Source organism: Kogia breviceps, chromosome 2 (genome assembly GCF_026419965.1).
Source record: "Kogia breviceps isolate mKogBre1 chromosome 2, mKogBre1 haplotype 1, whole genome shotgun sequence".
NCBI classification, from domain to species: Eukaryota; Metazoa; Chordata; class Mammalia; order Artiodactyla; family Physeteridae; genus Kogia; species Kogia breviceps.
Window position 1 is genome coordinate 195,081,945 of NC_081311.1, and position 22,717 is coordinate 195,104,661.

General features: G+C 48.1%; 1 protein-coding gene across 1 annotated transcript in view; it reads left to right on the top strand.

The window, feature by feature from the left end:
- INPP5D (inositol polyphosphate-5-phosphatase D) overlaps window positions 1-22,717 on the top strand; it is a 129,921-nt gene that overhangs the window by 40,074 nt on the left and 67,130 nt on the right. The window contains exon 3 of the mRNA XM_059054386.2: window positions 21,957-22,107. Within this exon, the coding sequence (XP_058910369.1) occupies window positions 21,957-22,107 (151 nt within the window). The remainder of the gene's footprint in view (window positions 1-21,956; window positions 22,108-22,717) is intronic.

Sequence of the window (22,717 nt, forward strand, 5' to 3'; positions counted from 1 at the left end):
ATTAAAAAGTAAATTTAGAAAAATTCAGAGATTTTATATAATATTCTGAATTTTCAGCCTCCCTTGAAAATTTTGAAGATCTGATAACCTAAGACCCACGTTACCCAGTGTGATGCAACTGGAGCTGAGTGGAAGCTTCCGCCTTTCCTAGAGGCATTTCTCTTTGATGTCCCACAGTCCCCACCTCTCCCTGCTGCCTCACTCCCAGCCAGTTTCTCTCATTTACATCACCTGACCAGCCTCTGTAGGCAATTGAGCCATGATCTCTATCAGATGCGACAAATGATCTAATTCATGAAGCTAGCAAACATGCATTGACCTTCTACTATGTAAATAAAATAAGACAAACAGGTTCTCCCAACTTGGTCTCTTCCCAGTGAACCCCTGCTGGTTCCAAGGATCACCACTTGCTTTTTTTTTTTTTAAGAAGATTGGAAATTATATCAAGTATCTCTTTTTTTTTGAATTTTGTTTATTTTTTTATACAGCGGGTTCTTATCAGTCATCCATTTTAACATCAGGGTATACATGTCAATCCCAATCTCCCAATTCATCACACCACCACCCTCCCCCTGCCGCTTTCCCCCCTTGGTGTCCATACGTTTGTTCTCTACATCTGTGTCTCAATTTCTGCCCTGCAGACTGGTTCATCTGTACTATTTTTCTAGGTTCCACATATATGTGTTAATATGCGATATTTGTTTTTCTCTTTCTGACTTACTTCACTCTATATGACAGTCTCTAGATTCATCCACGTCTCTACAAATGACCCAATTTCGTTCCTTTTTATGGCTGAGTAATATTCCATTGTATATATGTACCACCTCTTCTTTATCCATTCGTCAGTCGATAGGCATTTAGGTAGCTTCCATAAGCTGGCTATTGTAAACAGTGCTGCAATGAACATTGGGGTGCATGTGTCTTTTTGAATTATGGTTTTCTCTGGGTATATGCCCAGTAGTGGGGTTGCTGGGTCATATGGTAGTTCTACTTTTAGTTTTGTAAGGAACCTCCATACTGTTCTCCTTAGTGGCTGTATCAGTTTTGGTGGGAATGTAAACTGATATTGCCACTTGCTTTGACACGTCTTACAAGCCATGCTTTTAGTAAGCTGATCTAGCATCTTGCCAAGGGTGGACACAAATCTCACTAAACTGTAAACTATAGAGGAAACTACCTTACCCATTGTGCAAATCACAGCTTCTGGTCCCCTCCTCTTTGACTTTCCCCACGATTGGGCTCTCTCCTGAAGTTCTCTTCCTCCCCTGGGATGAGGCTTGGATTCTGTAGAAGCAGGTATAGTTGCATTCCCCTTTTCTGTCCTGGGCTTCGGTCCCATGATGTAAGGTTGCCTTTGTCACTTCCTCGGAGTGACAGGAGCCTGCAAATGGTGACTTTCAGTTCCTCTGCAGGGCGCAGTGTTTACCCCGAGCTGCCCGTCCACTCCTGTCTACCTAAACTGAGCCCCTCTCCCCCAGAGGTCAAGGGTGAGCCCAGCTGGGCAACTGGTGGACCCACATTTTTCACTGCCCCTTGCCAACCAGAACACTTTGCTAGTCTTCTGGCTCAGCACCTCGTAGCTTCAGACAATCCCACCTACCCAGCAAGGCAGGCTGAAAGCTTCCTGCTTTGATCTGTGCCTTTGCCATCTTCATTAAAAAGTGTTTTTCCTCACTGAACAGTAATCCCCTCTGCATTCCCCCAGTGAAACGTTAACCATTTTGTGTCGACGGTATTCCTTCCTGATCCAATGTTGCTTCCAGAGATTGGGGCCATGAAGAGGGTAAGGCAAGTGTACACACGAAACCAGGCCTCTAAGAAAGGGAAGGACAATTTTGCCAAAGCGATACATGTCGCTGGGCCCCCTGCAGTGGCAAACATTTGACCACCGTTTCTCCAGGGAAGAAAGCAAAACCCTGAGTTGCGGCGTTTGCCAGTTTCTGTGGGGTAAATACTCTCACCATGGCTCCCACCATGGTGGCCACAATCAACAGTCAGCTCTTGGGGATCCGGAAAAATTGGATTTTGAACCAGAACAAGTGGACATGAGCCAGCCTCAGCACATCACTGGTCTGTGTGTTATGAATTCATACCTACTACTGCCCCGGTGAGGTCTGTTGCCTCTGAGACCATAGATGTCTTTATTAGAGACTCCTGTAACTTGTTAGGGGTCAGACAGATTAATAATCACTTCCACTTTACTTAGACCCCTTTTAATCCCCAAACCCTTATTTATAAGTTGTTTTAATTCAGTTTTACCCATTCCTTTCTATCACATTTGGAGAAGATTTTTTTTTTCTACCTGACTCGTCTTAATTTTCCAGTCCTCTGAGCTTCGGTTTACTTGTCTAAAAAATAGGAGTTGATACTGTATTAGTATATTCAACACATAGCAGGTACTCCCTGATGATAGTGAGGCCATGCCCTGGACTTATTATATCAGCTCATTTTAACACTGAGCAGATCTGAGACTCTTCATCCATGAACAAAAAAAACGGGCTCAGCCTTAGAGAGCTGAATGCCATTGTCCAGGTCATACAATCGCTTAATGGTGGAGCTAAGGTTTGAATTTGTGGTTGACAGGGTGTTTTAAAAAAATTAGTTGCAAGCATTAAAAATATGAAATTTCTTCCAAGAATCTCTATTTTTACCTTCCCTTGAAGGTTTTGAAATTCTGGCAACTCCCAGCCTAAGTTACCCCATGGGAGTATAACTGGAGCTAAGTGGAAGCCGGATCCTTTGAAGGGACATTTCTCCAATGTGTCATATTGTCCCCACCTTGCCCTAGTGGCTCGCACCCTGCCTGCTTCACTCACACATTAGGCTTCAGATTTTGTGCATTTTCTAACGCGCCACACTGCTTTCTAACTGAATATTACTTTCCCTTGCCCACTTTTTCCTCCCCACTTGACCAAGGAAGAAACTGAGACCCAGAAGGTTTTGCTAATTAGTTCAGGTCAAATCAGAAAGGACACAACAAAGTACCTAACTTTCGCAATCAGGTTATGTGATCAAAGCCGCAGCGCCTTCTCACTGTAAAGCAATGTCTTCACAAACTGTTTTAATCCCTTCTAGCCCCACACTGCACTTGCATAACCCTCCCTTTAATAGGCAAACATCGAGTGGGTGTCTTTTTATTTGAATAGGTTCTTACAAAATATGTATTGCTGTTTTGCATGCATGCATTTTTTTTTTTTGCGGTATGCGGGCCTCTCACTGTTGTGGCCTCTCCCGTTGCGGAGCACAGGCTCCGGACGCACAGGCTCAGCGGCCATGGCTCACGGGCTCAGTTGCTCCGCGGCATGTGGGATCTTCCCGGACCAGGGCACGAACCCGTGTCTCCTGCATCGGCAGGCGGACTCTCAACCACTGCGCCACCAGGGAAGCCCAGCATGCATGCATTTTTAATGAGTGATACCATAGCCCTCATTCAATTTTCTAAAAGTGATACCGTAGCCCTCATTCGATTTTCTACTTTCTCTGCCAAAGGATCCTTCCATGTTACTATGTACACATCCAGTCGGCTTCTGGCTGCTGCATAGCACCCCGTTGTACACATCAACCACATTTTACCTGTCCCCTCTCCCCATCGTGGGCACCCAGTTCCCCCCAGATCTCTGCCACCACAAACAAACCTGTGATGACCATCCACATAGGTGAGCCCAAGGTGAGCCCTGGGACATATGCCCAGGGGTGAAATTGCTGGGTCATAGCATATTCACATATTTAATTTGTCTAAATGGTATCTGATTGCTCTCCGGAATGGCTGCACTGGTCTACACGCCTGGGATTCTTTATACAACACAAGATGTTGAGGGAGGGAAGGAGGGAGAGAGACCTTTAAACATATAAAATCCATTAGTAAATAAGTTCCTTTGGATGGAGTTCAAAATAGGCTTGTCTCATACCAAAGGTGCCAGAACACACAGGCAGAGCAATTGGAGCACAGCAGCCTTTCAGAGTCCAGGAGCACAGAACTTGGAGTAAGGGACCCGAGACCTGGGCTCAGGCTGTGGTGCTGCCACTTACAGGGCAAGCCGTCTGGCCTTTCTGAGCCTCGGTTTCTTCATCTGTAAAATGGGAAGACCGATAGAAACTTAAGTAAGGTTGTTTGGTTTCTCAAAAAAACGTTCATCCTTCCGTTCATTCATTCTCAATGCTGAGGTGAATACATGATGCATTTTGTCACCGAAGTGCCGAGTTTCAGAACGTGCCCAGTCTCATTTGACACCCTGTTTTCCCTCTTGTCAGCCTAGGGGCTCACAGGACTAGAGGCCCAGTCACAGAGTAGGGTTTTGAACTGGTCTGTGCAGACTGAGGTAGGATGTGTGCTGAAAGCCTGCTGAGCCCAGCGTGGAGGATGGGGGGGGGGGTGTAGGGGTGGGAGTGGTCCTCATGGGCACCCATATTGTGGGGAGGAAGAGGAGGCAAAGGACTTCAAGTCTGATCAAGTCCTCTGTAGAGTGGGGTCCAAATTCTTCGCTGTTGTTGAGGAGCTTTGCTGTGGGTTGAGGACTTGAGGGTAAGTCCTCGGATCAGCTCTTGACAGAGCGCTTAAGACAGACAAGTAAAAAGGACTGATTTGAGAAGTTGACCATCAAAGGTCAAGTTCTTCCAGAAGCCGACCCCACGCTTGGGTACCAATAATTGATTAAAGAAAGGCTCCCAGAAGAATCTAGTGAGAGAGTGGGGGACGCAGGATGGAAAAGAAGAGAAGCCAAGCAAAGGTACAATTTCAGATGAAGTCTCAGTCCCAGCCTGATGCTACAAGGAACTCTGGAGTATGAATTACACCTCGGGGTTTGTTCTGCATGAAAGCAAAGAGCTGGGCTTTTGCACACACTCTCCAAGCACAGGTTGGCTGCCTTGGGCATGGGACTCAGAACGCTCTGGTTTCTCCTGGATCTCCTTCTGAAATGCGGTGGCTCAAGTGCGCAAGGGGTATCACCTGAGGTTGCAGGTTCAAGCCGTTAGCAGCAAAGCACAGAGCCCCCAGAAGAGAGGGGGCTGGGGGCATAGATGGTAAAGGGATCTGGGAACTGGGTAAGACACCAACCACATGCCATGTAAGGACCTGTGATTAGAAACCACACGTTTATATTAACACCAGTAGTGTGCACACGTGCTGCTCAGTAACTCTGCCTGCCGTGATGCTTCTCCCTCTCTTGGCCTGAGCAACTGCTCTCCATCCTTTGCATCTCAGCTTAAGTGTTGTCTTTTTAACGAATAATTCCCTGACCCACTAGGCTGAGTCCCCTTGTAATACCCTCCCAAGGCAGTGGCTTCTCTCAGCCTCTGTACCTTGTCATTATTTACTTGATTATTGTATCACATCTTGCTTCTCTGCTAGACTATGGGCAAGGCCTGGGTCTGTGTTGGTCCCTGCTGAATGCCCGTGGCTGAGCCATGGGTGGGGTTCACGGTAAGAGGTTAGTACATGTCAGGGGGCTGCCTGCTGGCTTGACAGGCCACCAGCTCTGGACTGCTCCAGCCCTGCCCAAGTGCAGAGGGTGGGCTGAGGAGCTGATCCTGGACAGTGGCTGCTGTGGGCAGGGCCTGCAGATGTACAGGGTGTGGAGGGAGCCATGGGGACAGGATCTCTGGTGCCAGGGTGGGATTCAGGCTTATCAGAAAGATGACGGGGCCCTGAGGGGCCTGGAGGTCTACACAGAGGATGAGATTGCAGGGACGTGGCCTCTGGAAGCTGGAGAGCAGATGTGGCGAAAATGAGGGCGTGGAACTTGAAGACGTGTCCTTGCGGCAGGTCCTGGTGATCAGACAAGTTGTGTGACGGTGAACAAGTTACCTAACCTCTTGGAGCTTCAGCTTTCTCATGAGTAAATGAAGAAATTAGGTCATGAAGGTTCAATAAGAGGTAGAATCTCTGGAAAAGTTCATTCTTCCCTTCAAACTTATATTTGTCAGCATTTGCTGTGTAAAACGTATTCAAAAATCTCAATAGTTTACAGCAACAAACATTTCATCTTCCTCTCCCGGGTCTGTTGGCTGAACTAGGCTGGGCTCTCGTGGACTCAGCTGGACCGGGCTGGGCTCCAGGTTTCCAGCCAGATCTGGGTCTGTTCCTCACGTCTTTATCCTTGGCCCATGCCAGAGGGCTGGAGGCTCCCTGGGGCACCTCTTCCCATCAGATCACAGGGGCCCAGCAGGGGCAAGCAGAAACCCACAATGCCCATTAAGCCCTGGGAACTGGCACTTTGGCCCACATGGCTTTGGTCAAAGCAAGCAGCATGGCCAAGCCCAACACTAGTGGGACAAAGATGTAAGTTCTCCATACTCCAAAGCAGTGATGGCACCCTAGGTACCATAATGGAGGATATGGCTGCCAAATTCTACAGGAGGGCGGGCAGGGCTACTCTGCCGCAGCCCTTCTTCCTCATCATCCAGGCATCTGTTCCTGTGAGCTCTTGGAGAAAGCGTAGAAACCTTTTCCATAGTTAGCTGGCAACCTCTCTGTGATGCTGGGTGTGATTCGGTCTCTAAGCTGTCAGCTGTGATTCTACTGACAAAGGACCCATCCTCTTCCAGCGTCTTCATCGTGGGCCTGAGGTCCCCAGATGAGGGTTCCACCGTTCAAATGCGCAGACCACGTGCTGGCAGAGAGCTCTGTCATCCTCTGCCCCCTTACTCTGACTGCGGTGACACCAACCTCAGATGATGCATCTCAGAGCTGTCATTTCAATACAAGCCAGAGATGTAGGCGTCCTAGTCCTCCAGCCTGCAGCTCCTTTGATGTGAGAGGTTCAAAGCATTTTACAGCTGCTCAAGGCTGCCAGAAGAGTGCAGGACTCATTGCCACTACACAGATATCAGAGAGTGAAAGGCAGAGATTCGGGGCCTTATTATCTCAACATCCCTGTGGGGATCACAGCTCACAGGAGAAAGAAGCGAGCGCGCCTACAGGACCCCTGAGTCTAGGAGTTGACCCAGCGCCAGGGGGTTCCCCGTGGGCGAGTGCCGCGGCTGGGCTTGCGGGGCCACTGGCTCTGTCGGGCGGGAGGCAGGGTTAGGAGCGACCTGGGGAGGAGAGGCTACGAAGTGGGGTGGTGAGTGGTTACGAGCCCAAGGATGGGGCATGGGTTGAGAAATGGGGGCGTCAGCTCTGAAACTCAGGGAGGGACGTGGATTTAGAAATGAGTACGGAGACCGGCGGGCGAGCGGAGCCCATGCCAAGCCATTCTGGGAAGCCTGCCCAAAACAAGGCAAGAGCAAAGCTGAAGAACCAAGCCTCAGGAAGTGGGGGCTGATTGGAACGAGGTGGTTGGGAGACCCCAGCCTGCTGGCTGGGCGCCAGACAGAGCCCATCCCCATCAGTGGCAGGCCCTCCAGACCTGGGCAGAAAGGGGCCAGGGCTGCCCGGTGCAAGCTCGGAGCAGAGATGTCCCGTTGGCTACCGCTGGACGGGGGAGAGGAGGGCGGGGGCTGCGCCGGCCCGGCACTCAGTTGCTCCTTTACTTCCTTTAAGCTTCATGTGTCTTCCCAGAGATGTCACACCCCTGCCTTCTGCACGGACGAGACTCAGAACGAGCCTGGTGTTGGCTTTTACCCTCTTCAAAGCCCCAGACAAGTGGCTTTAGGACCCTGTTGTGGGTGGGCAGTGGATGCAGGACTGTGCCCACAGATAGCAAATGCCAGCCTCCCCACTCCTGCCACCACCCATCACCGCACAGAGGGTGCCTGCTGCCACCCAGGATAAGAGCTTCTGCCACACGCCGGCTTTTGCACCACCCAAGCCGCCCACTGAGCCGCTGGAGGCTGGACTCAGCCGAGGATCTCCAGCCACCTGGTTGCACCCCGAGCTGGCGGCGCCCTGTGTCTGGCCCCCGCCCTCCCGTCTAGCTATTCGTGCCACCCGCCACCTCGCATCCCCTTCCTCATCTTGAAACGTCCTCCCTGGGTACTGTTCTTCTGACAGTGTCTCCACCACCAGGCAAGTTGCTCAACCTCCCCGAGACTCAGTTTTCTCATCTATAGGATGGAGAAGTGGCACCCACCTGGGATATGCGAGAGACTAAATTATTATTTTTTAATATGTATTTACTTACTTGGCTGTGTCGGGTCTTAGTTGCAGCACGCGTCATCTTCACTGAGGCATGTGGGATCTTTCGTTGCGGCGCGCAGGCGTCTCTCTAGTTGTGGTGCGCAGGCTCTGGAGTCCGTGGACTTGGTTGCCCCATGGCATGCGGGGGCTTAGTTCCCCGAACAGGGATCGAACCCGCGTCCCCTGCATTGGAAGGCGGATTCTTAACCACTGGACCACCAGGGAAGTCCCGAGAGACTGTAAATTAGACAACATACATAACACGCCTCGCCCAGTTCCAGTTTCTTCCTTCTGGGGAGTGGGACCGTCACCTGGGAAGTGCCAGAGAGGTTCCAGGAGACCCGTCAGAGGGCCCCCTCCCCTGCCCCTGACACAGGACATACAGCAGGGGACTGTGTCCTTGTCACCATGACCTATCTTTTGTCCCGAGTGACTGATACCCAGGATTGTCCACGGTTTCAAAGCAAGACCAAGGAAAGGAGGCCTCAATCCCCCGAACCTGGACCCAGAGAGCTCACCTTCCCCAACCACCATCTCCACCCTCCAGGTACCCCTCTCACAGCTCACAGCCTGTGAGCTCCCAGGAACCTACAACACCAGGCCTTTTACGAGATGTGGCAGCTCCAGCTCCCTGCAGCCTGACTGCCAGGAGGTAGCCCCTTCAAAAGGTCCCATGAGTAGCTCTGAGACATCCTGAAAGACCCCTCAGCGTGCCCTCTGCTGGCTGGCCAGCTGCGGCACTGCACAGGGCATCCTTCCCCTCTCTTGCTTGTGCAGGGCTGTGGCAGGCTAGACACTTGAAGCAGCTGTGCGCTGCCCCGTGCACCATGAGAACACCAGGGTCCCTGCCTGGGGCTCTGCCAGGTGCCAAAGCCCATCTCCCAGCCTGCGAGGCTCTGTTCCTCCAAAGTCCATGCTTGAGTCTCCATCTCTCTCTTGTTCTTCCCAGGAGCTAAGCCAAGCCCACGGGTCCTGGGAGAGAAAGAAGCTATGTCAACATCTACCCCAGCCGCCTGCCCTTCCAGGCTCCTCCCCTCTCCTGGTCACACAACAAAACCTGCCCTGCTCATCAATAGATGAGCAGGAGCCCAGCTCCACTCCCCCACGACCAATTGCCCGGGGCACCAGGATTTCAGCCCCAGCCTGAAAAGTGTGTGTAACTGAAGCAAGCGCTACCCCTCCCCACTGGTCAGTCCTGAGAGCACACCTACCACGTGGCTTGTAGGGCTGTGGCCACTGCCTCACCTCCGTCCACTCGTGCTGAGCGACTCTGTGATTGTCTTTTTATTTTTCCTACATCAGTACTATTATGGTTGATTGAGCATCAAAGATGTTTCCAAGATGTAGTTTTTGTACAGAGGCTTCCAGATGTATATAGACCAGGAAAGCTTTTGTGCAATTAAAAAAAAAAAATCAGACACTTTTAGACAAGATGGATTTTTTTAAATTGAAGTATAGTTGATTTACAATACTGTGTTAATTTCAGGTGTACAGCATAGTGATTCAGTGTTTTTGCACATTATATTCCATTATAGGGTGTAATTCTCTGTGCTATATAGTAAGTATATCCTTGTTGCTTATCTATTTTATAAACAGTAGTTCATATCCCATACCCATACCCATACCCCTAATCATACCATATGGACAGTAGTTCATACCCATACCCCTAATCTGTCCCTCTCCTCTTCCCTCTCCAGTTGAGTAACAAGTATGTTTTCTATATCTGTGAGTCTTTTCTGTTTTGTATATATATTCATTTGTATTATTTTTTAGATTCCACATATAAGAGATAGCATATAGTATTCATATTTCTCTGTCTGACTTATTTCACTAAGCATAATATCCTCTAGGTCTAACCACATTGCTGCGAATGGCATTATTTCATTCTTTTTTATGGTTGCTATTCCATTGTATATGTATACCACATCTTACTAATCCAGTCGTCTGTTGATGGGCACTTAGGTTGCTTTCACATCTTGGCTATTGTAAATAGTGCTGCTGTGAACATTGGGGTGCATGTATCTTTTTGAATTAGTATTTTCGCTTTTTCGAGATATATACCCAGGAGTGGAATTGCTGGACCATACTGTAGTTCTATTTTTAGTTTTTCAAGAAACCTCCATACTGTTTTCCATTGTGGCTACACCAATTTACATTTCCACCAACAGTGTATAGGAATTCCTTTTTCTTCACATCCTCACCAACATTTGTTATTTGTAGAGTTTTTGAGGATAGCCATTCTGAGAGGTGTAAGGTGATACTTCACTGTGATTTTGATTTACATTTCTCTAATAATTAGCAATGTTGAGCATCTTTTCATGTGTCTGTTAGCCATCTGTGTGTCTTCTTTGGAAAAATATCTTTTGCAATCAGCCCATTTTTTTATTGGATTTTTTTAAATTGGTTTGCTGTATATGGCTTTTATTACGTTGAAGCAGGTTCCCTCTATACCCACTTTCTGGAGAGTTCTTATCATAAATGGGTGTTGAAGTTTGTCAAAACCTCTTTCTGCATCTATTGGAATGATCATATGGTTTTTATCCTTCAATTTGTTAATATGGTGTATCACATTGATTGATTTCCCTATATTGAAGAATCCTTGCAACCCTGGGATAAATCCCACTTGATCATGGTGTATAACCCTTTTAATGTGTTGTTGGATTCTGTCTGCTAGTATTTTGTTGAGGACTTTTGCATCTGTATTCATCAGTGATATTGGTCTGTAATCTTCTTTTCTTGTAGTATCTTTTCCTGGTGGAATGGTGGCCTTGTAGAATGAGTTTGGGAATATTCCTTCCTCTGCAAATTTTTGGAAGAGTTTGAGAAGGATGGGTGTTAGCTCTTCTCTAAATGTTTGATAAAATTCACCTGTGAAGCCATCCAGTCCTTTTCTTTGTTGGAAGATTTTTAATCACCGTTTCAATTTCATTACTTGTGGTTGCTCTGTTCATATTTTCTATTTCTTCCTGGTTCAGTCTTGGAAGCTTATACCTTTCTAAGAATTTGTCCATTTCTTCCATGTTGTCCATTTTGTTGGCATAGAGTTGCTTATAGTAGTCTCTTATGATGCTTTGTATTTCTGCTGTGTACGTTGTAACTTCTCCTTTTTCATTTCTAATTCTGTTGAGTTGAGTCTTCTCCTTTTTTTTTCTTGATGAGTCTGACTAAAGGTTTATCAATTTCGTTTATCTTCTCAAAGAAAGAACTTCCAATTTTATTGATCTTTGCTATTGTTTTCTTTGTTTCTATTTCATTTATTTCTGCTCTGATCTTTATGATTTCTTTCCTTCTACTAACTTTGGTTTTGTTTGTTCTTCTTTCTCTAGTTCCTTTAGGTGAAGGTTAGATTGTTTATTTGAGATTTTTCTTGTTTCTTGAGGCAGGCTTGTATTGCTATAAACTTCCCTCTTAGAACTGCTTTTTCTGCATCCCATAGGTTATGGACCATCGTGGTTTTGTTGCCATTTGTTTCTAGGTATTTTTTTATTTCCTCTTTGATTTCTTCAGTGATCTCTTGCTTATTTAGTAACACATTGTTTAGCCTCCATGTGTTTGTGTTTTTAACGTTTTTTTCCCTGTAATTGATTTCTAATCTCATAGCATTGTGGTCAGAAAAGATGCTTGATATGATTTCAAGTTTCTTAAATTTAACGAGGCTTGATTTGTGAGCCAAGATGTGATCTATCCTGGAGAATGTTCTGTGTGCACTTGAGAAGAAAATGTAGTCTGCTGTTTTGGGATGGAATGTCCTATAAATGTCAATTAAATCCATCTAGTCTACTGTATCATGCAAAGCTTTGTTTCCTTTTTAATTTTCTGTCTGGATGATCTGTCCATTGGTGTAAGTGAGGTGTTAAATTCCCCCACTATTTTTGTGTTACTGTTGATTTCCTCTTTTATAGCTGTTAGCATTTGCCTTATGTATTGAGGTGTTCCTATGTTGGGTGCATATATATTTATAATTCTTATATCTTCTTCTTGGATTGATTCCTTGAGCATTATGTAGTGTCCTTCCTTGTCTCTTGTAACCTTCTTTATTTTACAATCTATTTTATCTGATATGAGTATTGCTACTCCAGCTTTCTTTTGATTTCTATTTGCATGGGAAATCTCTTTCCATCCCCTCACTTTCAGTCTGTATGTGTCCCTAGGTCTGAAGTGGGTCTCTTGTAGACAGCATATATATGGGTCTTGTTTTTGTATTCATTTAGCAAGCCTGTGTCTTTTGATTGTAGCATTTAATCCATTCACATTTAAGGTAATTATTGATATGTATGTTCCTATTACCATTTTCTTAACTGTTTTGGGTTTGTTTTTGTAGGTCCTTTTCTTCTCTTGTGTTTCCCACTTAGAGAAGTTCCTTTAGCATTTGTTGTAGAGCTGGTTTGGTGGTGCTGAATTCTCTTAGCTTTTGCTTGTCTGTAAAGCTGTTGATTTCTCCATCGAATTTGAAAGAGATCCTTGCTGGGTAGAGTAATCTTGGTTGTAGGTTCTTCCCTTTCATCGCTTTAAATATATCGTGCCACTCCCTTCTGGCTTGTAGAGTTTCTGCGGAGAATTAAGCAGTCAACCTTATGGGAGTTCCCTTGTATGTTATTTGTTGTTTTTCCCTTGTTGCTTTCTATAATTTTTCTTTGTCTTTAATTTTTGTCAATTTGATTACTATGTGTGTCGATGTGTTTCTCCTTGGTTTTATCCTGCCTGGGACTCTCTGCATTTCCTGGACTTGGGTGGATGTTTCCTTTCCCATGTTGGGGAAGTTTTCGACTATAATCTCTTCAAATATTTTCTCCGGTCCTTTCTCTCTCTCTTCACCTTCTGGGACCCCTCTAATGCAAATGTTGGTTTGCTTAATGTTGTCCCAGTGATCTTTTAAGCTGTCTTCATTTCTTTTCATTCTTTTTTCTTTATTCTGTTCTGCGGCAGTGATTGCCACCATTCTGTCTTCCAGGTCACTTATCCGTTCTTCTGCCTCAGTTATTCTGCTGTTGATTCCTTCTAGTGTATTTTTCATTTCAGTTGTATTGTTCATCTGTTTGTTCGTTCTTTAATTCGTCTAGGTCTTTGTTAAACATTTATTGCATCTTCTCCATCTTTGCCTCCATTCTTTTTCAACGTCTTGGATCATCTTCACTATCATTATTCTGAATTCTTTTTCTGGAAGGTTGCCTATCTCCACTTCATTTAGCTGTTTTTATGGGGTTTTATCTTGTTCCTTCTTCTGGTACATAGTCCTCTGCCTTTTCATGTTGTCTTTCTTTCTGTGAATGTGGTTTTCATTCCACAGGCTGCAGAATTGTAGTTCTTCTGGTTTCTGCTGTCTGCCCTCTGGTGGAGAAGGCTATCTAAGAGGCTTCTGCAAGCTCCCTGATGGGAGGAACTGGTTGTGGGTAGAGCTGGGTGTTGCTCTGGTGGGAAAAGCTCAGTAAAACATTAATCCACTTGTCTGCTGATGGATGGGGCTGAGTTCCCTCCCTGTTGGTTGTTTGTCCTGAGGTGACCCAGCACTGGAACCTACAGGATCTTTGGTAGGGCTAATGGCAGACTCCAGGAGGGCTTATGCCAAGGAATACTTCCCAGAACTTCTGCTGCCACTGTCCTTGTCCCCGCAGTGAACTACAGACACCCCCTGCCTCTGCAGGAGGCCCTCCAACACTAGCAGGTAGGTCTGGTTCAGTCTCTCCTGGGGTCACTGCTCCTTCTCCCTGGGTCCTGATGCACACACTACTTTGTGTGTGTCCTCCAAGAGTGGGGTCTTTGTTTCCCCCAGTGCTATCAAAGTCCTGCAATCAAATCCTGCTAGCCTTCCAAGTCTGATTCTCTGGGAATTCCTCCTCCTGTTGCTGGACCCCCAGGTTGGGAAGCCTGACGTGGGGCTCAGAACCTTCACTCCAGTGGGTGGGCTTCTGTGGTTTAAGTGTTCTCCAGTTTGTGAGTCACCCACCCAGCAGTTATGGGATTTGATTTTATTGTGATTGCGCCCCTCCTACTGTCTCACTGCAGCTTCTCCTTTGTCTTTGGATGTGGGATATCATTTTTGGTGAGTTCCAGTGTCTTCCTGACAATGATTATTCAGCAGTTAGATGTGATTCCGGTGCTCTCGCAAGAAGGAGTGAGCACACGTCCTTCTACTCCACCATCCTGAACCCTGTTCCTGTGTGTGTGTTCTTGTGTGCATATTAATTTAATGATCTAGGTTACACAAGCTAATTTTTTTTAAAAAAACTTTTTATTATAGTGTATAGCTCAAAAGAGTTATTAGATATAACCACTCTCCTGTTTAAGATATAGATCATTTCCACCCTGACTGTCTTCTTCACTTTTTATTTTGAAAATAACTTCAGACTTCCAGAAATATTTCAAGAACAGTACAAAAAGTTCCTGTATTCCCTTCATTCACTTTCCCCAATCAACATTTTAGCATAATAAGTTTATCATTCTCTTGGTCTCATATTATTATTATTTTTTTAATTATTGGAGCATAAGTTGCTGACAGTGCCGCATTATTCCTAAATATTCCAATGTGTTTTTCCTAAATGATAATACTCTGTCTTACATAACCTCAGTTCAACCATCAAAACCAGGAAATTAACACAGATGAAATACTATTGTCTAATCTTCAGACCCCATTCAAATTTCTCCAGTTGTCTTAATAATGCCCTTTATAGCAATATGTAGATATTATTTAAATATTTATATTAAAAATAAATATTTGTTTATATGTTTTTCATATATTATACATATTTAGAAGTATATAAGATATATATATACTTATATATCATATATGTAAAACTCATATGTAAACAAATATTTATTTATTTATACCTTCCCCTGTGGACCAAAGTTCGATCCAGGATCATATGTTGAATGTAATTATCACATCCATTTAGTGCCCATTAGAGGCACAGTTCCTTGTCTTTCATGACCTTGGCATTTTTGCAGAGAATAGGCTAGTAATTTTGCAGACTGTCCCTGGATGTGGGGTTTTTAGGTGTTTCCATGCAACTGAGTCCAGGTGCTGCATTTTGGCGGGTGCATCACAGAAGCGCTGCTGTGTCCTCTGTGTACCCATCCCAGGCGGGCACCGTGTCACTTTGTCCCATTACTGGTAAAGTTAACTGTGCCACTTGGTTAAGGTAGGGTCTGCCAGGTTTTCTCATTGTAAAGTTACAATTTTCCCCTTTGAAATGATTAACTCTTTTGTGGGAAGACACTTTGAGGCGATCTAGAGAGCCTGCTCCTCCTCAGATGTTCACCCACTAGTTTTAGCATCTTTGGCATCTGTAGATTCTTTCCTGAACCAGCTATTACTATGAAGGTTGCCAAACGGTGACTTTTTCCATCATTCCTGTGACAGTTACTAATTGGCATTCTACTGTGAGAAAGAGCTTTCCCTTCTCATTTATTTACATGAGTATAGACTCATGAATTCCTGTTTTATTCAGTGAATTATAATTATTTTTATTATTCGTTTTGATGCTTAAATTGTGCCAGATGGTCCTTTCAACTGTCCCTTCAGTTGTCTCCTGACTCCTGTACCCTTTTGACAAGTCTTCATCATTTTGTGAACATTTCCTTACTTTCTGGGGCAACAGATGCTCCAGGCCCACATATACCTTTCCTGCCCCAGCCCTAGATTCAGCCCGGCCCTCTCTCCAAGGAGTCTGGTTCTTTTTGTCAGAGGGTGGTATTTAGGTGGGTTCATTGCCACTGGGGTGTTGTTGCTTCTGGATCCTCTCCGAAGACAGAGCCGGGCAATGTGCGTGGACACAGACACACGCACTCATACCTGCGTCAGTATTTACCTGTAGATAGTAAAAAGCCCTGAGCTCACAATGAAGCTTCCCCTTCCAGCTGAACACTACAGACAGAGTTCATTCTAACCTATAACCTGACGCCCTTCTCTGGCGGTGAGAGACCCGCCTCCATTTCTTCATATATTTCGTTTGCTGGTTTCCTGCTCTGCTGCCCCTGGGCCCCCCGCCAGGCCGGCTTCTAAGGCTCCGACCACTTCCCTGCCCCAGCTACTTCCTCTGACCCCTGACCAGTTCCTTGGCCCCAGCCCCAAAGCCCCACTGGCTCTATAGCCACTTCAAAGGAAGAGCAAGGAAAGAAAGCAAAATGATACATGTCTTAAAGAAAAAAGGAGAAGGGAAGGGAAAAAGGAAGAGCTGATCGGATTTTAAGGAGACACATCCTGGGGTCCATTCCAGGTCAGATGGCTGAAGAGGGATTTCTGGATCTGAAGCTTTTCTCCAGGGCTCTTCCCCAACCCACCTGTGCACCCCCCTTTCCCATCTCATCAAATGGCAGCGACATCAGCCAAGTTGGAGTCTGTGATTCTTACGAAGAGGTTTGGGGGAGAGGAGGTGCTTAAAGTTTCAGACCAGCCCTGAGGGCAGGAGAAAGACCGAGGAAAGCATATCAGGGGCTGGCAGAGGTGTGGGAGGGCAGAGGCAAGGCGGGAGGAGGTAGCTTCCAGACCCTGCGAGGTGGGCAGGCCTGGGTGGGGAGTCCTGCCCCTGCTGAGCTGATGTCTGAGTGGAGGAAGTGCTGCTGGCGGCGGGGATTGGGCCTGGACAGCCAAATTCCACATTACCCCTCGCCCTGCTCCATCAGTGCAGCTGCCTCTGGACGTGTGGGAGCCCCAGGTCTGGGGACTCCAGGGCTTGGGATGAATCCAGCTCTACGCCCGCCACTGCCTCTGAGGCCTCCGACACCCTTCCAGCCTCCACAGGCCCAGGGTCTCCCCGCTGGGAAAACAGAAACAGTAATGACACCGGCGCCTCCCACCCCGCCATTCTCGTCACAGCAGACAAATGGTATCGTCTCCCTGCTTCAGATCTTTCTAGTGACTTTCCCACCGACTTGAAAGAAACGCTTTGCTATAGTTGGGATAATAAGCACACTGCCCCACCACCACTTCTGCACACTTTCCCATTATTTGTACAATTTCCACAAGGCTTGTGTATACTTTTCGTTTTAAAACGAAGCCTGGCAGAGCCTGAGGAGAAGGTGCCGGGCAGCAGCGTCTTCCTGGCCCCCCCTTGCTGGCTTCCTCCTGGGGGCCTCACCTTCTTTCAGTTCCCCATTTAGTGACAGCAGACAGCACTGAAGTTAAAATTACCCTCTGGGAAAGTGTGGCCTGCAGGGTGCTCCGGCCTCCCTGCCTTGCGCCGCCTTCCCCTGGAGGGTGTCTGAAAGTCAGAGCCCAGGAACTAGTTCTGGAAACACCACATTTCTCAGAGGCCGCAGCCCTGAGCTTCCAACAGTCTGGACATCAGCTGTCCTTTGTTTTAAAGACCCTAGAGGTCTGGGGCCTTGGGGGTGGGGGGCAGCCCTGTCCCCTTGCTCCTCACTTTCCCAGGAGTACAGTACATGGACGAGCACAGGTGCCAAGCCGTAGAGTGAAGGGGTCTCTCCCTGCAGAGTCCAGGTCAGCAACCCACATCGCAGTGTGGGAAGCTACAGCTTTTCACCTGTGAAGTCCTTTTGAAGCACTGCACACATGTCTCAAAACAGGGGTAAGGGCCTGTCATTAGCCATGCAAGACACCTGGGGGACTATGTGAGGCTGAACCTAGCAGGGTCCCTTTCCTTCGAAAACGTATTAGCTTGTGGGGGGGCAGGCACAGCTGGGCTTGGCAAGGCGCTGTCTGCAGGGACTCCCTGAAAAGATCTTGCTGGAAATCACCTGGAAATTTCCGTAGACCTGGAAAGAGGAGGCAAGAGAAGAGTTAGGTATCTTGTTTCACGATCTGAACTAACCACGTTTTTTTTTCCTGCATCACTTTTGGTGATGAACATAAATTCACATCCATTCAGTCCATCCCACAAACCATGAGGGACGTCTGCTCTTTGCCCCGCACGTCGTAAGTTTGGAGCCGACTTAAGGCAGGAATTGCTGCTCCGTGTTTTTCAGATCAAGCTTGTGCTCTGTGCGCTGGGGATCTGCCACCGAGAGAAGAAGTTTGTTCCTGCTGGTGGGAGAGTTGCCGCAGAGCAGAAACCCCGTCCCTCCCCCAGGGGCACCAGCCTGGGGGGGGGGGGCATCTGTAACTGTGAGGGCCACTGTCCGCAGCGAATGGCTAGCGTGGGGCTTCAGGCTTTCCTTCTGTGTTTCAGAATGACTTGGTGAAGCTCTTCAGGAAGGCAGCGGCTGTGGAATGAGGAATTGAAATCTGGCGGCCGTTAAGGATGCAGGGCAGCCCCCTGCCCCAGAAGCATGGCCGGTCCCCCTCCTGGTGTGAGGGCTGCCCTTGCCTGCAGGACACGCGAGCCTTACTTTCCCGCCGCTTCCCTGGGCGTCTTGTCACCGTGGGCTCCGTGGGCTGCTTCTCTGCTGTGTGTCTCACGTTCGAGCCCAGACCCCCTCCAAATCCCCTGGCTTCCGGTGGTGGCGTTTGGAGGATGGGAGGCATGGCTGAGTGACGGGAGGGTGGGAGACCTCCCACCCCTGCTCCCTCCCTATGGGGCTGGCTTCTTGGAAGGCCTCAGCTCTAGCCTGGCAGCCCTCTGTGGGTCCTGCGTCTACCCCCCCACCATGCTTGGATCAGGAGGGAAACCTCTCCCCCACTTCACAGGTGTATACCTACACCCTGTCCACTAAGTCCTTCTGAAGCCCCCCCAGACGAATGTCGCATCTGCTTCCTGCCTGGACCTGACTGATACACGTGACAATCTTGTAGTCAGACATTTTACATTTTAAAGTGTTGGAAAGGCATCACCTTTGGCAGACCAGGTTGAGGGTGAAGGAAGGGGGTGCTCCCCTGCTACCTACCCTTCCCCCAGCCATTGCTCTGTATCCCCGGTCCCAGGCCCACCTAGGGTCCTCTCCGACATCTCTCCCCCTGACTCATCCTGACCCTAATCCTGCAAGTCCATCCGAGCACTAATTGCTGGGCATCCCACAACGGCCAGGCCCTTTGGCACCATCTGGGGACACGACGGTAAGCAGGTCTGGCCCCTGACTGTGGGCTGCATGGGCAGGCAGAATCAGACTTGACCAGGCACCCATCCCCACGGGGCCCCAGTGCTCCTGCTGGCCCACGGTCAAGGCACCGTCCACTTGGAAACCCCGACTCCCACTCCTGGCTTTGACTTGGCCATCCTGCCTGACAGAGGGCCTTTCTCGGCCCAGCTCAGGAGTGAGATGGCCGTGGCTGGCCTGCTCCTTCCTAGGCATATGGAGCCTCCGACCCACCTGTCCAGATTGCACTCCTCACCCTCATGGGTGGGGCTGGGGTTGGACTCAACCTCATTCTCTACCTTCCTGGGATCCTGGGCCACTTGGGCAGCCAGCAGCGGTGGTTCACCAGGCCCTGGCTCCCTGGCCTCTGTGACCAGTCCAAGCACACGCAGTGTCCCAGCAGCTCTGTCTCAGCGCTCAGCACCCACCCACCTCCTCCCTCACTGGATCCATAGGGTTCAGATGAATTTTAGAGTGTTCTGTTCTTCTGCACGCTTAGTACCCAGCGTATTTCATCAATTCTAAGGTGTTTATTTTGTCACGTTAACATCTCCGAAATCAGTTGTACCCACAGCTTGATGGTGTATCTTGGTTTATGCTTTAGCTTTTAGCAGTACATAAAATACTACGTGTCTCAGCACTGGTGCATCTAAATTGCACCAATTGCAATTTGCGCCAATTGGTGCATCTCATAGCTCGTGTGCTCTCTCAAACGCACATTCCCCAGACATCCTGCAGCTGAGAACCCTTTTCCAGACGCACACATGAGTCGTTTCACTTTGACTTTCTCTGATACTTTCACATCCTTTTTCCATACACCTAATGGCTTGTCACCCATTAACTGTAAATTCTTTTGACAGGATGACACTTGTCCTGACTGCTTTAACTGAATCGAGTTCATCGACCTTGTGTCGTGTCAAATTATTTTTGTTATTCCACTCACTTTGGGTTTTCAACCTATTTAAGTTACTTTTCAGAAGGCCCGGCCTTTCGTTAAACTCTCTACTAATTTACTGAATAGCTTAAGCCACACACTCAAACAGAGACGTGCCCTCACGTACAGATTTATATGTGTGTGCATTGCATCCCACACACAGATGCATGTGGAGAGAGAGACAGAGACGAGGGGAGACGGAGAGGCAAGTGTGGAGCCCGAGTGAAGGTGAATGACGGAGAGACGGTGTCTCTGAAGGCGGTGGAGTCTCTGAAGGCAAATGCATCCTCACCGCTCCTTGGGGCTACCCCCAGGAACAGGGCTCAGGGACAGGGCTGAGTCCTGGTCCATTCCCAGATGTCTGCATCTGTCCCGGTCTGGGTGGTCCTGCCTTGTCTGCTCTCCCAACCCCACTTACCTGTGGCCCTGATGACCTCCCACGTCAGTGCCAACCGTGCCGGAACAATAGGCATCTGACTGGAAGGTGGGCGAGTCAAGACAATCCAGCCTCGCTCAGCCCAAACCCCACCGGCCTGGGTGGGCTTTCCAGCGTGCACCCTATTTCTCTATTCTCCCTTCCCATGGGCGGTGGGTCCCAGCAGCAGGCGGCCCCCGGAAGAGGAGTTGGGCCCCTGACCTCCAACTCCAAAGACAGCCCCTCCTCAACTCATTTCTAAATCACATGAATGTCATTGACCTGTTAGCTACTGTGATAATGGACACGACTCATAGGCACTTAGTGACAGGATGTGGGGGGCGCTCTGCTCCTTCAAGGCCTGGGAAGCCCCACCCAGAGGGGGAGCCTCTTACCAGCAGCCTGATCTCTTGCTTCTGTCCAGCTGCCCCCGGCTCACTGGTCTTCCCTAAAGCCCGGCTACCGCATTCTCCTCCACCTGGGGCTACAGCCTCGCTCAGCATCTTCTTGGCTGGATCAGGAACACCCAGCCTTACACTGTCCAGTTTGGCCATCTGTGCCAGGGGAAGGAGAAGTCCTCTGGGTTTCTGACTGGGCCAGTGGGGGGACAATGGAGCCATACCTTGAGATGGAACCCCAAGGAGGGGCGGGGCAGGGGACTGGACAGGGAGGATGGACATGATGTTGGGACACGTTGGGTTAGGAGCAGCAGGGTACAGCACGGATGAGACCCTAAGCCTCCTGCTTGCAGTTCTCCCATCCTACCCTGCTGCCTGATAGCCCACCAGGGGGAATCCAGAGGTGCCGCCTTCGTGGGGGCAGGGCTTCAGCAGGGGCAGGGCCTCAGTGGGCGGGGCTGGCTGCCGAGGGAAGAACTTGAGTTTCCTGCTGGAGCCACCAGGCGATAAGAAGGAGACCTGGCCCCAGGGCATTTGAACAGTCCAGGAGAATTACCCTCCTGCTCTTCTGTCATCAACAACAGAGATACAAATCAGGGAAGATTTTTGTGCTGCCTCAACCATTTTCTGAGTTTTGACAAAACAGAATTATATCAAATGAAAAATATAAAAATAAAAGCAAAGCAATTGCTATAATAGATTAATGATATAATGATATTATATGATATTAATGACCTTGGGGGTGGGGTAATAACTCCCCCCACCAAACACACACAAACATACACACAAGAAGTCTAGAAAAAAATATTCTAAACTATTAAAAATAGGTCTCTTGGGGTTGTGGGACTACAGGTGACTTCTTTTTTTTTTTTTAATTCTGTATTTAAATTTTTTTCCATAATGAAAGTGCATTACTTGGTAACATAATACTTTTAAAAATAAAAGTTTTTTAAAAACTGAAAGAAAAAAATCTTTAAAACTGTCCTATCTGTGCCTTTTGCAGAGTGGCTCTTAGGGGCTGTGAGGGTGTGGGCGCCGCAGGCAGGCCCTGCGTAGGAGCCCAGGGCTTCTTTTGGACCGTGGTCACTCCCTCAGCCTCGCTGGTCTCTGCTGCAGGTGGCCTTTGTGGTTGGGGGATGTTCCCGCCAGTTCAATGTGCTTCTGCTTGGGATTTGTCCTCAGGCATCCGAAGGCGTCCCCGTGAGGTTCTTCACCAAGCTGGACCAGCTTATCGAGTTTTACAAGAAGGAAAACATGGGCCTGGTAACCCACCTGCAGTATCCGGTGCCGCTGGAGGAGGAGGACGCAGGCGATGAGCCAGAGGAGGAGACAGGTAGGAAGGGGCAGAGGGGAAGGTGCCTCCGGGACCCTGCCTGCCATCTAAATCCCATAGTGAAGTTCTGGGGTGTTTCTCTCACTTCAAGTGCTTGTAGATTGGGTGGGTCCGGTTATCAGAGCGGGTAACATGGTGGTTAAAGAACAATTAGGGACACAGGCTCTGGGGTCAGACAGACCTGGGTCACACTTCCTGCACCCCGTATTCTCAGCTGTGTGACCATAGGTGAATTACTTAACCTCTCTAAGCCACAGACCTCTCTTAAAGAGACACTAAAAATAGTATGTACCTCTCAGGGTGTCATCAAAGGAGTCAGTGTAGATCCCAGCGCCTAGTACCTAGTAAGCACCCAATAAATGCAGCTAAAATCGTTGTCAAAATAATTAGCTGAATTTTGCTGTGAAGAGAATGAGGAAGGAGATCGTTGCCGCAAGCTGGAAGGATGAGAAAGGATGTTTCTTTTTATCATCATTAAAAGAAAATAAAATACAGCCCCTAAAAGGTATGTGAGAGTCAGTCCTGCTGTTTAAACAGGGGAGGGGCAGGCTAATAGAGCGGGCGTCTGGCAGAGAGAGGCAGTGCAGCCAGGGAGCTCCCCTCTCTTCCC